At 37.2% G+C, this 17,699-nt stretch overlaps 1 protein-coding gene across 1 annotated transcript in view; it reads left to right on the plus strand.

The window, feature by feature from the left end:
• Positions 1-17,699, plus strand: part of ABCC9 (ATP binding cassette subfamily C member 9) — a 152,504-nt gene that overhangs the window by 86,226 nt on the left and 48,579 nt on the right. Inside the window, 6 exon segments of the mRNA XM_033222695.1 lie at positions 365-449; positions 1,759-1,839; positions 9,571-9,708; positions 9,858-9,983; positions 14,198-14,294; positions 16,729-16,958. Of these exon segments, the coding sequence (XP_033078586.1) occupies positions 365-449; positions 1,759-1,839; positions 9,571-9,708; positions 9,858-9,983; positions 14,198-14,294; positions 16,729-16,958 (757 nt within the window).

A 17,699-nucleotide genomic window follows, 5' to 3' on the forward strand; every position in this document is an offset into this window, starting at 1 on the left:
TAAAATACAAAAAAATTAGCTGGGCATGGTGGCGCACGCCTGTAATCCCAGCTACTCAGGAGGCTGAGGCAGGAGAATCCCTTGAGCCCAGGTGGCGGAGGTTGCAGTGAGCCAAGATCATGCCACTGCACTCGAGCCTGGGCGACAGAGTAAGACTCTGTCTTAAAAAAAAAAAAAAAAAAAAAAAAAGAGTGGGAAGTGGTATTTATTTATCTGTGTATCCAGAAATGTAGAGCAGAAGCTGGCATATAATAAGTGATTCAGCAAATGTTTTGTTTCAGCTTCCAAGGTATTGAACTTGGCACTTAGTTTATGGGCAATGTATCCATAGAGATCTAAAAATTCAAAATCATTTCTCCTAAAGGTACAAAGCTGTCACGGATGCCTGTTCTCTTCAGCCAGATATTGACTTATTACCATTTGGAGATCAAACTGAAATTGGAGAGAGGGTGAGCTATAAATAATTTCATTAAGCAATAAACAAAAATCTAGAAAAGGTCTTCTAGTTGTCTTTAATCATTAATAGAGAATCATGAAATTTGAGAGCTTAGGAGCTGTATGTTGTCCCGAGTGACAAGTTCCAGAAAACCAAGGACAGGAGTCCTTTGATGCCACTTTTTTTTACGTATTAATATTTATTGAGTAATCACTGTATACTTAACATGGTACTAGTCACTTAAGAGTTCTTGAGAAAAAGTGAAGCATAGTTCCTGGCTTTGACCAAATGCATTTTTGCTTATGTGGAGCTTGCTGTAATGGGTTTGAAAACTAAGATTACTTTCGATAACTTCTCCCAATCTTGTTAAACATCTGTTTATTCGTATTAAAGTGCTCTTTTCTCTTTGTGTAACCATGTTTTGCATTGATGTCATATTATTCAGACAAGCTGAGAAATATACCTATAATCTTTAGAACAACAATGTCTGTAATGTTTTAATCGTTGTCAGTCCTGGGCACAAACTTTATATGCATTATCTACTTTCACAACAAATCTGTGTTATGGGTGCTATCGTTATGTGCGTATGAAGCTGCAAAAATCAAGGCTGAGAGAGGTTAAGGAACTTACACAGTTGCCAAGGTAGTAGTGTAGCCAGGATTAGTCTGGCTCTGTGGCCTTTGTTCTTAATGACTGTTCTTTTTTGCTACATACCGCAGTGTGTATTAGAATGAACTTAAGTTCTGGGAGCCTCAGTTTCCACATGTGTAAAATTAAAACAATATCTACATCTTGGAATTGCTATGAAGAATAAGAGAAATTCTAAAATGCAAAGCCATTTACACAAGTCTGGCACATACTAAGAGGTCAATTAATACTAGTTTTTTTATTTAAAAAATGTGTAAGTGGTACTTTATTATGAAAGCATACTCTTGAGGATAGTATTGTTTCACATAACTCATAATATCAAATTTGGGTTGTATGTTAAGTAAACTACAGACACAACTCAGGAAACAAGAAAAAATCTTGGAATTGCTTGCATTTCCTAGAAAGTGTTTTGGTTATTAATGCTTCTGTACAGCAGAGATCTCTATTAGAGTGAAAGGAGGATTAACCATATCAGCCTGAAGCCATCTTGATTAATTTGAGAATTGTTGGCCAGTAGACAGTTTTCATGTTTTCTTACCAACGTTACTACAATTTAATTAGCAAGTTACTATCAATTTAAGATTTTTTAAAAGACGTTTGTATTTTAAGGTCATATTACCAAGAGATCACTTACTAATATAAAAAATGGGTATTTGGGGGTGTCTCTTCTCTAGGGCATCAACCTGAGTGGGGGACAGAGGCAGAGAATCTGTGTGGCACGAGCGCTGTATCAAAACACCAACATTGTCTTTTTGGTAAGAATATGGCCTTCCCTTTTATTTCTATTTCATTCTTCCATCTGGACAAACGAGTCTTTAAAAAGATAAGACAAGGCCGGGCGCGGTGGCTCACACCTGTAATCCCAGCACTTTGGGAGGCCAAGGCGGGCGGATCACGAGGTCAGGAGATCGAGACCATCCTTGCTAACACGGTGAAACCTCGTCTCTACTAAAAATACAAAAAATTATCCGAGCGTGGTAGCGGGCGCCTGTAGTCCCAGCTACTTGGGAGGCTGAGGCAGGAGAATGGCGTGAACACAGGAAGCAGAGCTTGCAGTGAGCCGAGATCATGCCACTGCACTCCAGCCTGGGCGATAGAGTGAGACTCCCTCCCAAAATGGTTTAACTTGTGAAATCATAAAGTATATAGAGGAAATAAATCTTTGCAGTACAGATCAGTAGATCAGCAGAAGAGCAACATATCTTGAGAGTTGGGAGGATCCAGATTGGTGTCCATGAGACCGAGATGCCCTAGTGGTTGTTTATCCATGTTTCCTAACCAGGTGAGGATTTGGATGGTATTGGATGAATGAGGCAGGATCATAAGTCCTCTTATTTATATTTGATGGCAAAGAAAAAAAAGCCAGAAAATATACTCTTGGTAGGCATAGGGCTAAGTAAGCCTAGTACCCCATTCCAGTGCTGTGCAATTCGGGCTGTGGATAAGCTCTATCTGTGATGCTCCCTACAACTGTAGAAATCTTGGTTCTGCTCTAGACCTGTGGCATAATCTGTAAAGGTAGAATCTAAAATTTATGTCTTTAAAAACTCCATGAATGATTCTCATGATATCCATCTTGGACTAATAATTTATTTCTCCCTGTGGATCTAGAAATACAATTTGATGGTTATGCTGATTACAATTTTGCTCTATTTTGGTCTCTCCAGCAGGAGGTACCTAAAATAGCTTACAAGTAGACAATGGGAAGATGATGGCAGAGTATGTAAATGCATCCCTGCCTTCTCCTTCTGCACAATTATTAACCACTTATAAATCCGGTTCCCAGAACATTTTTAGAGTCTTCACTCCGTCTAATCTCTAGAGCCTCTTCAAAAAGTAAGTTGGTTTTGGAGTTTTCCACTGAATTTGAATCTGTTATTGGGGATGGTAGAAGAATTTGGACATACTAATTCATCTCCCTAAGAATACCTATCTCCAAAGTTATTTCCCCAAAAAATCTCAAAACACCATGCAAGCCATTGCAGGATCTAACAGTAGCCTATGGAATTGTACTTTTTTTTTTTTTTTTTTTTTGGAGATGGACTCTTCCTCTGTTGTCCAGGCTGGACTGCAGTGGCACTATCTCAGCTCACTGAAACCTCCACCTCGCAAGTTCAAGTAATTCTCCCATCTTAGCCTCCTGAGTAGCTGGGATTACAGGTGCATGTCACCACACTTGGCTATTTTTTTTTTATTTTTAGTAGAGACAGGGTTTCACCATGTTGGTCAGGCTGGTCTCGAACTCCTGACCCCAAGTCATCTGCCCGCTTCGGCCTCCCAAAGTACTGGGATTGCAGATGTGAGCCACCGTGCCTGGCCGTAAATACTTTTTACAATAATGGATGGATCCATAACTGGAAATTACTTCTTGAACCTTGGGATCAATTACTGACTGAGCCTGAGGAATTGCCTTGGAAATCTGAAAGGGACTGAGGTCCCCTGGGTGTGGCTTTCTTCCTCAGTTCATTTTACTGCCTGCTGCGATTCAATGACTCCAACCCACTTCAATTCTAGAATCATGGAAATCAAAGAAGTTGTAGGGCTAAATAATTGTCAATTCCCACCTTTTCATTACAGGATGACTTTTAGCATCAACTCTAACGGCTTCTTGATGACTCTCCCTGAAGATACATTGCTTACCTTTAAGGCAGCTTTTCCTGGTTGGACAGTATATAAATTTCCTGTTACTGCTATAAAAAATTGCCATAATCGGTGACTTAATCAATGTAGATGTATTATATTATCTTATAGTTCTATAGATTAGAAGTCCATCAAAGTGTCAGCAGGGCTGTGTTCCCTTCTGGGGAAGGGAACAGTCAATATCCTTGCTTTTTCCAGCATTTACAAGCTGCCTACATTCTTTGTCTCATGCCTGCCTTCCTCCACCTTTGAAGCCAGTAACATGATGTCTTTCTGACTATTTTTACATAGTCACGTCTTCCTCTCTTCACAGCGGGGAGAGTTTTCTGCTTTTAAGGATGCATAGAGTTAGTTTAAGCCTGTCTGGATAATCTCCTCATCTCCAGGTCTTTAGTCTTAATTACATCTGCAAAATCCTGCTGGACATATAAGGTAACACAGCCACAGGTTCTGGGGATTAGGACCTGGGCATCTTTGGGGTCCATTATTCTTCCTACCACAGACAGCTCTTATTATTGGAAAGTTATTATGGTATTGAGATCTGCTTCTGAATACTGTCTGTTCAACCTGCACTCTACTTCTGTAGCAAAATATATATATGTAAATATATAATATATATAATATATATTATATATTATATGTTATAATATAATAATATATATATATTTTAATATATATAATATATATTTTAACATTCTAATATTAGTGTCATAACTTGTCTAAATTTACATTTCTCTAGGCCAAGCAAGCATAGTATTTTCAATTCTTCCACAAATAACATATTTTGTATAACTTTTCTTAATCTCTGATGTATAGTGTTTATAAGTGTTCCTTTGAAAAAATCTGTGCTAGATGCACACTGATCAGCTCAGATAGCCTTAAAACCATTGGATCTTATGATCTTGGTCTTATTACTCCATTGCAACCTACTGGAAAACATTTTAGCTGCAATGGAATGCTGTTGATATGTTTTAAAAATTCCTCAAAAATAATAATATCTCACACTTCCATTGTTTAAAAATTCACAAGGTACAGTATTATCCCATTTGATTCTCATCACAGTGCTGAGAGAGGGTAGATGGTATCCTCAAACTAAATGCGGAAACTTATCCAAGGACTGATGGCTAATGAATTACAGAGTTTGGGCTAGAAATGCATGTCTTTTGAGTATTGGCTTTCTAATCAGCAAAGATTCTCTGGTATTTTCTGAAATTATTGCTGTATTTTCCTTTTCTCTCCTTTTTTTTTTTACCCTTTCTTCTTCACTTGCTCACTCCCTGTTATCCTTTCTTTATTCCTTCCTCCCTTTCTTCTTTCCTCCTTTCTATCTATTAATATTCAGTGAATATCCCCAATGCCATTTGTTGTGCTGGGTAAAGAAAATAGAATTGAGAAAAAGGCATTACTTATATCTTTAAGAATTTTACTTGTACATGTCACTTGAATAGTTTCACATTTTGCTCTAAATAAACTTTTATCATGTTAGCCTTGACGCAGTATACAAGTTAGATGAAAATGTCTTAATTATGTATCAGAAATATTATTTTTGGAAACTTCGTTGTGCAAGTGTGCTGTATCAATGAATATATTAAATTATTTCCAAAAATACATCCATACAAAGAATATACTATTTAAGCACATTTATTGAATATACAAGAGAATGTATTAATGAAGACTGTACACATGTATATTAGAATAAATAATATAAGCTTGAGAGCAAAGAATTGACCATTCATCGAATTGGCCATTTGGCAAATTATCTTGCTTTCTTTAAAGGAAGTATTTCCCCATAATCTTATTTTATACATTGAATCTGGAGACGTGATTCTCAAGCCATTAAGCCTCAATTTTTATTAAGTTGTATAAAAGGTTGTATTTGACAGGAAACACTATGAATCCCCACCATGTGAGACATGACATCTAAATGATATGGCATATAAACGATAGTTCTGTGACCTAGGCATGATTCTAAGTACTTTATACACATTAGCTCACTTAATTCTCATAACTCTCTTAGGTTTGACATTATTGCTGTTATTACTATTATTGTTGTTACTACTGCTATTCACAGATGAACGTACTGAGGCTTTGGGGGATAACTTATCCAATATCACACAGATAGTAACAGTGAAGCAGGGATAGAAAGTCAGGTGGCCAGATTCCAGAGCTTGTGTTCTCAGTCACCACACTCTTCCTTATTAAGAGATGCTTGGAAGATGCTAAGCTCTCACTGTGATACATTGAAGGAGTAAGCACAATATTAATCCACCATGGCTTTGTTTATAAGAAAATAATAATAAAACAACACTTTTGAAATGATTTACAGACTTTTACTACATTATTTTGTTGCATCTTTGCAGCAATCCAAGGTGCTTTCTGTCAGGCCTCTTTATTATCCCCATTTTACAAAAGAAGTGACTGAGTTTGAAACATTGGTCAGCCTCCAAGAGTGGTCATAACTACAATGTGGACCTTTTAATTTAGAGATAATATACTTTCAGTTATGCCCTACTAACGTCTAACATGTAAAATCAGAATTTAGGCTGGGTGCGGTAGCTCATGCCTGTAATCCTAGCACTTTGGGAGGCTGAGGCAGGCAGATCAGTTGAGATCAGGAGTTCGAAACCAGCCTGGCCAACATGATGAAACCCCATCTCTACTAAAAATACAAAAAAATTAGCCAGGCATGGTGGCATGTTCCTGTAATCCCAGTAAGTTGGAAAACTGAGGCAGAAGAATTGCTTGAACCCAAGAGGCAGAGGTTGCAGTGAGCCGAGATCATGCCATTGCACTCCAACCTGGGTGACAGAGCGAGATTCCATCTCAAAATAAATAAATAAATAAATAAGAATTTTATGGACAGTCAAATTGAGTTATTACAAAATTTTATTTTTAATTCATGTCTTATTTTTACTGTGAAAAATTCCCAGGAAGAATCATTTGGGCTAGTTTGGTCTACATCACAGATTATTCTTGGAGTTTTAATGGAATCAGAAGCAGAAAGTTATTTCAAAGGCAATCAGATTCCTCCTGTGAAAATCTGCTTTTCTAAAACCAATAATTTGCTGATATCAAGATTTGCTAAATCTTGATAATTATATCCTTGCTGCATTGTTGGTGATGGAAATGGAGACACTTTTGTCAGTGTAATCCTGATATTTTTCCATTGCTGTGGAGATACCACTTTCTATTGGTACTTTGACTTTCATTTTTAAGTAATTGCAAAGTTACATTATAACACCTATGTTTAAAAATTTTTATGTATTAGTGGTAGAATTTTCTATCAGTTATCAAAATCTAATAATTTTAAAATTCAAGTAAGAATTTTTTTTCTTGTTATTAAAAGGAGCTAAATGACAAATAAGGAGCTAGTGGCTGTGATGATTTTGAAAAGCAACTCACCAGGCAGTTGAAAGCCCGTTCCTATACAAAGTACTTATTGTAACATCTCAGAAATAATTTATGTGCATTAAGATGATCCAGAGGGTCTGAAAGATTTGAAATATTTCCCATGTCATCCAAAGAAATTTCAGGACAATCAAGATAATTGTGTTTTTTCTATAAAAGTCATTTGAGGACACTGATTATATCACCCATTTATTCACAATTACAATATCCAGCAGACTGATTTTTTAAAGGCCCTTATAATTCTTAATCACCCTTTAACTATCAAAATGCTTTGTTAATATTTCTTTTGCATAAGGCTTCTCCTAAATGCTTTAATAAGGCCACATTGCTTATAGTTTCTAGCTATACAGACAAATTGATGGAAAGTTGAAAAATTACTGAGCTAATCATATGACAGCCTATCATGATTATACACAAATTTATTCTAACTTCCAAACTTCAGTTTCTATCTAAATTGAAATTACTTTTTGTTTCATTATTCAGATTATTAAGCAATGCAATCTATCTGTAGAGAGAGTATGATTGTGCTCAATTGAAACTTTTGCAGAATTGTAATTTCTAAATATCTCCACATGTAGCCTGTGGGTAGTAGCATGAGAAACCAGCTACTTCTTTCTTGGGCCCATAAGACAAAGTAGAAGTTTGTTTGCATATTACATATTGGAGAAGCAACAAAGAAAGAAGGGTAATGAAGAAGACATTTATGAACTTTTTTTTCCCACTGTTCTGATAACTCTTCCCAGTTCTTTACCTGAAACGTCCACCATTCTTTACTGCTTTGTCCCTTCAGTGCTCCCTCAGTTTCCTTCATTCCCTGCCATCCCTGGTCCTTCTAAGGGGTGATTATATTTCTGTTGCACCCTCCTCCCTTCAGGTCACTTTGCTTTCTAATTCATAGTTTGAGAATACATTCCAATTTTCTTCAGTTGTTTCTAGCTGTCCTCTTTTAAAGATCCAAAAAGGTGAAACATGTAGTTTGATGCTGTATATAATATTTTAGGAATGAACTATATATGAAAATAATTTGTAGTGATATCATCAACAAAAAAAGAAAATTAATGTAATTTCTTAAATTATTTTCTAAATATCTTAATCACTTGGTGGATGAAAACATTCCCCCTAGAACAATTGTCGTCAGGTAAGTGTTAGGCATGCTAGTCTTATATATAATAATAATAATAGCTAACAATGTCAATTATATACCCAGTACCATACTAAGCATTTCGTGCATATTACCTCATTTAATTCTGAAAATATCCCCATTAAGTAAGTCCTGCTGTGATCCAGTTAACATTTTCTTTTTTCTTTCTTTTGAGTCTCGTTCTGTCACCAGGCTGGAGTGCAGTGGTGCAATCTCAGCTCACTGCAACCTCTTCCTCCTGGGTTCAGTGGATTCTCTGGTCTCAACCTCCCAAGTAGCTGTGATTACAAGCCCACGCCACCATGCCTGGCTAATTTTTGTGTTTTTAGTAGAGACAGGGCTTCACCATGTTGGCCAGGCTGTTCTCAAACTCCAGACCTCAGGTGATCTGCCTGCCTTGGCCTCCCAAAGTGCTGGGATTAGAGGCGTGAGCCACTGTGCCCAGCCCAATTAACATTTTCTATACCTATTTTTATTATCTAGAATTCAAGTACAATTATCTTTTCATTCTTTGTTTTGCTCTATTATTATAGATTGCTGAGTAATACGGTTTTTAACTTGCAGATTCAATAAGAATTCAAAACATTTTGAATAGTGTTATTTACTTTTAAAATAATTATACAAAGTCTGTTTTTCTTTTCACCTGCAGGCACTTCTAACTTTATTTCATTGTTTGTTTGTTTTTCTCCTACCTCTTTTTTATTTTATTTTAATTTTTATTTTAGGTTGAGAGGTACATGTGCAGGTTTGTTATATAAATTGTGTGTCATGGGGGTTTGGTGTACAGATTATTTTGTCACCCAGGTAATAAGCATGGTACCTGACAGGTAGTTTTTCTTTATCCTTTTTTTAAATAAATAAGATCCGGGGGATGATTTACCCTTAGTTATTTGTATTACTACTTTCTTTTCTTTTTTTATTTTTTTTATTTTTGAGACGGAGTCTCGCTCTGTCGCCCAGGCTGGAGTGCAGTGGCGCGATCTCGGCTCACTGCAAGCTCCGCCTCCCGGGTTCACGCCATTCTCCTGCCTCAGCCTCCCGAGTAGCTGGGACTACAGGCGCCCGCCATCTCGCCCAGCCAGTTTTTTGTATTTTTTAGTAGAGATGGGGTTTCACCGTGTAGACCAGGATGGTCTCGATCTCCTGACCTCATGGTCCACCCGTCTCGGCCTCCCAAAGTGCTGGGATTACAGGCTTGAGCCACCGCACCCGGCCAAGTATTACTACTTTCGAGAGGAATTGAGTTATGTAAAAAGTATAGAAAACGTCCATCTTTCCTTCATTTTCCTGGTTGCAGGATGACCCATTCTCAGCCCTGGACATTCACTTGAGTGATCACCTAATGCAGGAGGGGATTTTGAAATTCCTGCAAGATGACAAAAGGACACTTGTTCTTGTGACTCACAAATTACAGTATCTGACGCATGCTGACTGGGTAAGAGTTTAGAAGAGAATTTTGCTCATTTTTATATTATAGTCATATAAATGAATAGAGAGAGTAAAAAATGCTTTCTGAAATAAAGGTAGTTCATTTTGCCAATCAAGGCTTTTTGTCACATTTCTGGAAATACCCGCTTTCCTTAGATCATAGCCATGAAAGATGGAAGTGTCCTAAGAGAAGGAACTTTGAAGGACATTCAAACCAAAGATGTTGAGCTGTATGAACACTGGAAAACACTTATGAATCGGCAAGATCAAGAATTAGAAAAGGTAAGTACTCATAGTTCAGAAGAGTTCAGAGTCCAGTTCAGAAGAGTTAGAAATTTACTAAGAATTACTAAGAATGCTGTTTTTAAAATTACCATTTAATGCTTGGTAATATGGTCTTTATCTGAAATCCAAAGCAATTGTATCTTTACATATTATTAATGAACAGGCTACTTTGAACCTATGAAATTCTAATGCTATCTTTGGATGAGCTGCTGTCAGGTTTTGAGAGAGTGTTTGTTTGAATTTCAACCATAGTGCAATTATATGTGTGTTTAAAACGTAGACAAACTACTTACTGAAGCATGACATTTCCTTATTTCTGCTTCTTTATAGCTCATTCTTCTCATCTGTAAAATTAAAATATTTTCATTAACCACTTACAAATAGAGGGTCATGGAAAGTCAAAAGCCAAGGTGATCTGAAAGGAAGAGCTCTGAGTAGTGGGCAAAGTTGTAAGGCATGTCTGGGATAAGGCTTCTGGGGTGAAAGAAGGTAATCAGAAGGAAATAAAAACAAAATTTCACATTTGTACTTTTTTTTAAAGTCCACAAAGCCCTTTTCACATGATCTGTTTTAATTCTCACAAACGCCTGACAAATAAGCAAAGAAAATATTACCTTACTTAGACAGATGAGAAAGCTGAGGCTCAGAGAAGTTAAGTAACTTGCCTAAAGTTGTACAGCATATATAATAAGTGGTACCAATGGGATTTAAACATAAGTGTGTATCCAGTGTAATTGCACCATAATGTTATGGATGATATAAGTATAACATTGAATGAGGTGATCACAGATTTGGATACCAGATTGAGTACAACAAAAGAGGAAAAACTTTTGATTGACAAGTGAAATTGTAAATGACATTGGCAAATTTTTGAAATGTTTTGTTCTTGATTTGGGAGTACAAAGTGTCCAGCACTTGGTATTCTTAGCTAGGAATGAGCATTTACAAAATGAAATATTTGTACCAGTGAATTTCTTTAAAATATTAGGAAATTTAAATATACTATTTTAGAAAAGAAAATAAAGGATCTGTCTCCATAGAGTGAGGAAGATACAAAGTCAGATAAATCCTAGGATTTCTCTACCTTCTTCGGATTTGCTAAAGATCTCAAAAGCAAACTTCACAAAGAAGAAAAGATATATGCAAAAATACACAAGCAGAACAGGACAAATCACAGAACCATTGAAATGAGTATGTTTGGGAGAAAAAAAAGCAATAAACAAACAAAAATCTCCAAAACATAATGAGGTACACTCGACAAGTGCCTGCTTAGGAATTGTGCTGTGGGAAGCTTAATTCTAAACGTACCGGGGATAACTCCAAATGACATTTTTTTCAGTGATCTAAATGCCAGGGACAAAAGAAGATGACGTAAACTTAAGGAGTGGGACAATTTATGGTTTACTTTGGAAAGAAGAGCTGGAAAATAAAGAGAGCTGTTGGCTCAATATTATAGTAATACTGTTAAGCAAGCCAGGAAGAAAGTCCATTAAGTTGTATTTAGAAATGAAGTGATCACTTGAGATAGCATAGCTGTATAATTAAAGACACATTACAGGGTTATGTATGAACTGAAGGAGGTATGGAGAAAGTTAGGGTATGGACAGGGTAAATCCAGTTACGAGGTAGAATGGCAGCCCGTAGAAGCCAGAATGAATCACGCACCTGCCCAGAATCCTTATCTCAGGATGGAGGGAGATTACTGCCACGTAGCAAAGGGCAGGCACCTGAATTCATCTGCAACCAGAGAGAATTACACTGTGAACAAGACCACTACAATACCTTGGGGAAGTTTTTGTACAAACAGCTTTCTGTTTAGTTTGTTATAGGACAGGACGGGGTGTTTCCTATCAACCTGGGCCAATTTTGCCTCCTAGAGGACATTTGGCAATATTTGGAGACATTTTTGGTTGTCACAACTTGGGGGAGTGTGGGGGAAGGGGGCGGGGATGCTATTATCATCTAGTGTGCTCAACATTCTGCAATGCTTAGGGCAGACCCGCAACAATGAGTTGTCCAGCTCAAGCTAGTGGAGAAGGAAGGTGAAACCGAAGGATGCACAAGATTTCCTAGTGCAGTGCTTGAAAAAGAGCTGTCAGTTTAAGGATTAAGGGGTAAACAGGAAAGAATATGACTGGAAGATAATAATGAAAACTACAAAGGAGAGGAAGTTAACACTTTTAGCTGATTTAAATATTAGCATAAATGACATGAACCGTTATCTTCTTAATGCTGTTAGGCAGAATAAACTGGTAATATTTAACATTCCTTTAACACTCCTCACTTCCCTCTCTACTGTCCTCACCTGGCCCGGCCCAGTGAATGTTTACTGGATACATGAAACTAAATTTTTATTTACTTAGTCCAAGTATCAACACTATTTAAAACATTTAACCTGGCTGGGCACGGTGGCTCACACCTGTAATCCCAGCACTTTGGGAGGCTGAGGCGGGCGGATCACGAGGTCAGGAGATCAAGACCATCCTGGCTAACATGGTGAAACCCCATCTCTACTAAAAATACAAAAAATTAGTTGGACGTGGTGACGGATGCCTATAGTCCCAGCTACTCGGGATGGCGGGTGCCTGTAGTCCCAGCTACTCGGGAGGCTGAGGCAGGAGAATGGCGTTAAGTAAACCAGGGAGGCGGAGCTTGCAGTGAGCCTAGATTGCACCACTGCACTCCAGCCTGGGCGACAGAGCGCGACTCCGTTTCAAAAAAGAAAACAAACACAAAAACAAACGAACAAAACAAACATTTAACCTATAATGAGCTTAATATGAGCATTTACTCTTAGGAAAAAATGCTTTAAAGTTTGTTTGGGCTTTTCTTTTGTCTGTTTATTTGTTTTTTTAATGTCTCCAAGATCTTAAACCTTTTGGTCACAGCATGGGGAATCGAACTGGAATCAAATCTACTTTTCAATATGAAGGTTTATTTTGTTTCATTATATGATATGCACAAGTCAGGGATTCTCTTTAATTTTGTGTTTAATTTAGCTTCATTTATAAATGTTGGTCTTCATATCGTTATGCAAAATTTAAAACTGGGGTCAAACTGTCTCTTTAAAAATGGGATTCTGGAGACATTTTTGTTTTCACTCTTTTAACCAAGAATCTAAAGTAGTAGAACCCTCTAGAATAGCAAGTTTCCTAAATCAGACATGTTGTATGAGGCCAAAAAAATCAACTAAGGTCATTACCTAGCAACTGATCACAAAAGGTTTGTTGGTTTATTGATGTAACAGCAAAACTGCGTAGGTTTTTTTTTTTTTCTTTGTATTGGCATATACAGGAAGCCCCCAATTTACCATAGATTCCAAAAGTTTATGGGTTAGTTGTTTAGAATTCAGAATGCATTTCCCCACAGAAAAGGGGAAATGGTTGGTTTTCCAGAATAGCCGGTAGAACCTGATTTAACCCACAATGTAACTGAACTGATACTACTACCGCAGTCCTGAGGTCGGGGGAGCTGGTGTGTTGGAAGCCAGGACATGGAGAAAATGAAATGATTCTCCCCTTCATAACTACAGGATAAAGTTCACAGCAATTCTTAAAAATCTGCAAAGTTTGTTTTTGGCACATTTCCCTTCTCGTTTTGCATATTTTCTCCTCCTAGGCCTTTCTGTTACACTGCTAGGCACCTAGAATCCTCATTTCCTATTTTCTTCAAAGTTCTCTACCTTCTTCCAGATCCTATTGAATTCCTTTTCTTTTGTGCAGCTCCCTTAGTAAGATGCTAAAGAAACTCGTTCTGATTTAATAATTCACAATAATGGATGGCTGACAGCAGTTTAACCAACTTGGAACCATGTACTCTTTTGAAGGAAGATATGTATTAACATGAATGAATCCTTAGTTAGAAAAATTACAAGGATAGTCCGAAGGTGATGTAAAAATAAGTAGCAGTGGTAGAACTATGCTTTAGGGCTCAGGGAGATATCACCCTACTTCTGGAGTCAGTTGCATCTCATTCTTGCTTTTCCTGGCCTCGTGTGCTGCCCCACACCTTTGAGCCCTGCAGCACTTCCTGCAAGTCTAATGCTCTGCCCCCACAGCTGCTTCTGTGACAGGAGTTGTGGATCTCCAGAGTGAGCACAAACCCCTGAGACTGGTAAAGGTAACTAATCATTTACACGTGTGAGTCATTCACTGATAAGTCACAACCTATTGGTGTTAGCTCCTTGCATGATAGTATAATGTTTACTGTAGGATATGGAAGCTGACCAAACTACTTTAGAGAGGAAAACTCTCCGAAGGGCCATGTATTCAAGAGAAGCCAAAGCCCAAATGGAGGACGAAGATGAAGGTAGATCTTTTTTCTTTTATCTGGAACATTCTAATGGGGTAACAGAATGTGAGGGTTTTTTTATGTGTGAGTGTCTCCATGAGGAATAATAAGCCAGTTTGCAAGGGGAAAAAGTTAAATCAAATAATAACAAAAATGGAAACAATAGGAGTCAAGGAAAGGTGGATGTAATCCATCAACAGTCATCTTGAGGGGCTCTACAGAATGTGTCTTACTACAGTTGTTATGTATGAGAAAGACTTGAAAGGAAATGGCAGTGGATTGTAAATAGATCTAGATGTTTGTTCAGAAAAATTGAAATTGTCTCGTATAATGACAAAATCTACTTAAGAAAATTTCAATCCTTCAGAAATAAGTAATAAAGGGGAAATATGGCATTTTGAAGTAGCTATATTTGATTCATTCAGTTCATCTTCATGAGGTTTTCATGACAATATAGCCATGAAGGATAACAAAATTAGAACGCCATTTGTTATGTTTCAGTTTTCTGAATCTGATAAGATACACTGGGAAAAAAAGATTGACTGGAAATGTGAGGAATGAGATGAAATAATTACACTGCTTTGACATTCATTGCCAAGAACGTTGTGAGATAAAGCACCTTTTAAGTCAATAGAGTAAACGCATTATGCCTCATTTCCCTTTGTAATTTTTGCTTATGCCTACATTTCTACCAACCAATTAAAAAAACGGAGAAAATGTTCATTTCAAGCCAAATAGCGCCAAAATGTGCTACTTTTATATTTCTGTGTTTCAACAAAGATTCATTGAGTGAATGAATTAACGAATGAAGGCTAAATTTTACTTTCAATTTCTATGATTAAAAATGTTCTTAAAGAGTTTTTGGTGCTGTAAACAGATATCAGCTTCTAGAATTCTAAACAAATTATTTCTAATGTGCTATAAGAGTGGAGTTGTACCCAATTACTCTGTTCAGTGTTTCAGTGGGGATGCTGACTGTGCCCTTGGCTTGCTGTGTTAATCCACATTCTCAGGTATAAAATAAGGTAATAGCACTTTGCTTATAGGGTAAAGGAAGTAATGTATGTGGAAGAGCCAATTACGGTACATATTACTTATTAGTTTGTTGCTCTAGGTCCTATCAGAATGCTCAAGCCAACAGTAGGGGAAGAAAAGAAGTAGAGGGTACTTTCTTTCTCTTAAGAGACTTGGAGTTGCACATGTTGTTTCTGCTTGCTTACTATTGACTCGGTCATTGCTTGGAAAGATTAAATACTAGGAATGTGAGGAAATGCTATCTTTAGCTGGGCAACCATGAGTAACTTTAAATTTCAATTAATATAGAATGGGCATTGGGGAGACAGCTAGCAACGTGCAAGTGTCCACCTCTTTGATCATGCAAATTTCCAGTCTGTTCTTCTCACACAAAGGACACATCCCTGCCAAAGGGGAGACCATCTGAGACATAGTAATTTGCTGCATCCAGCTCAAATATCAGGATCTTTGGTGATGCTCAGTCTCCTCATCATAAACATATTTGGATCCCTGTGGTCTAATAACCTGAAAAGTAAAGACAAGTCCTTCCTCCCCACAACGTGATATGTATAATATAATAGTGAAGTACATACAGGATAACTTTAATGAATAAAGTTCCTTTGGAAAAGCAAAGGATGGGAAACACAGTCACTGGACCATAGAAATCATTAAATTTTGATTGTCAGGAAATGCAAAACCCGCTTTAGCAGTGGAGTCATTCTTCAGGAAGCCATCTTGGAGTTTCTAGATGGTTTAAACATCTGAGAGGAATTCCCGGCCCATTATCCTTTGTGTTCCTTGGCTTTGCCCACTGGAAGGTTCCTCCTTGGGGCCATAGAGAGCATGGAGTGTGCCCTCTTGTGCTATGCACAGATTTCAGAGCTTATTCCCTCCTGGTGCAGCTTTATAAATTCAGAAATTTGCAGGCCAAAATATTGTAGATGTTTGTAAGCCAGGTATGTGGTTTTTGTTGGCAACACAATTCCTTCAATAACTTAGTAAGTTTCTTCCAATTTGATGTGCAGTATATCAGCAAATAGTCTCATCCAGACATAGATTTTATGTTTATTACTCATTCATTCATTTTTCACCTATTTTCAGAAAGAAATGAGGTTTGCCCTGCTAAAAGCATTTAAAACTTCAATACTAATGCTTACATTTTTATAAATGTGTAATGCCTACATTTTTATAGATGTATGGAAGAGTTCCTTTTCCAGAGGAACTTTATTCATTAAAGCTATCCTGTATGTACTTCACTACTTTACTATATACATATCAAGTTGTGGGGAGGAAGGACTTGTCTTTACTTTTTAGGTTATTAAACCACAGGGATCCAAATATGTTTATGCATGAATGTTTATATACTATTTGTGGAGCAATAAAAATTATATCCATCTGGTGCCCATCTGAAGCTTAAACAAACGTTTTTTGTATGTAGAGGAAGAAGAGGAGGAAGATGAGGATGATAACATGTCCACCGTAATGAGGCTCAGGACTAAAATGCCATGGAAAACCTGCTGGCGCTACCTGACATCTGGAGGATTCTTCCTGCTCATCCTGATGATTTTCTCTAAGCTTTTGAAGCATTCAGTCATCGTAGCCATAGACTATTGGCTGGCCACATGGACATCGGAGTACAGTATAAACAATACTGGAAAAGCTGATCAGGTACAATTGTTTCGGTTTTGTTTTTAAATCAGCAAGGAAATATTGAGATGAACAGTGATACCTTCTTATCTAGTTATATGCTTATATCCCAAATGCCACAGGACTTCTGTGATAATTTAATAAGTTAATACTTACAACAGGACCTGAAATCGAATAAACTATCAAAAATGTTAAAATAGAAGCTATTATTAATAATTTTAAAGTTTATCATACGAAATATTTAAATATAACATTTAGACTTATATTCAAGGGAGTTATATGCCTATATTTTTATGTATTTTATACATATATACACACATATATAGGACCTTTTTGTATTTGTTTTTATAGTATTTGATATTAACTACTTACATCAGTGTATTAGCTGGTCATTTTGAGACTAGGAATGAGAAAAGTGAGCTTTACAACATAGAAAGCCAAGAATATGCCCCAAACCTGAAAACAAACTCTTTCTCTTCATCTGCTTTTAAGCAAGCCCTGAAAGAGAGTGAAAGGAGCAGGTGGAGGGACATTACCCTGGGCCTCAAAAAATTGCATTCCTTCAACCATCTAAATGCATGCAAAATAACGAAGTCAACAATCTTGTCTGACATTGACATTTGGTTTTCTAGTAAGAAAGAACTCCCGGCCGGGCACAGTGGTTCATGCCTGTAATCCCCGCACTTTGGGAGGCCGAGGTGGGCAGATCACCCGAGGCTGGGAATTCGAGACCAGCTTGACCAACATGGAGAAACCCCGTCT

The sequence above is a fragment of the Trachypithecus francoisi genome, unplaced genomic scaffold (assembly GCF_009764315.1).
Source record: "Trachypithecus francoisi isolate TF-2019V2 unplaced genomic scaffold, Tfra_2.0 Lachesis_group11, whole genome shotgun sequence".
NCBI classification, from domain to species: Eukaryota; Metazoa; Chordata; class Mammalia; order Primates; family Cercopithecidae; genus Trachypithecus; species Trachypithecus francoisi.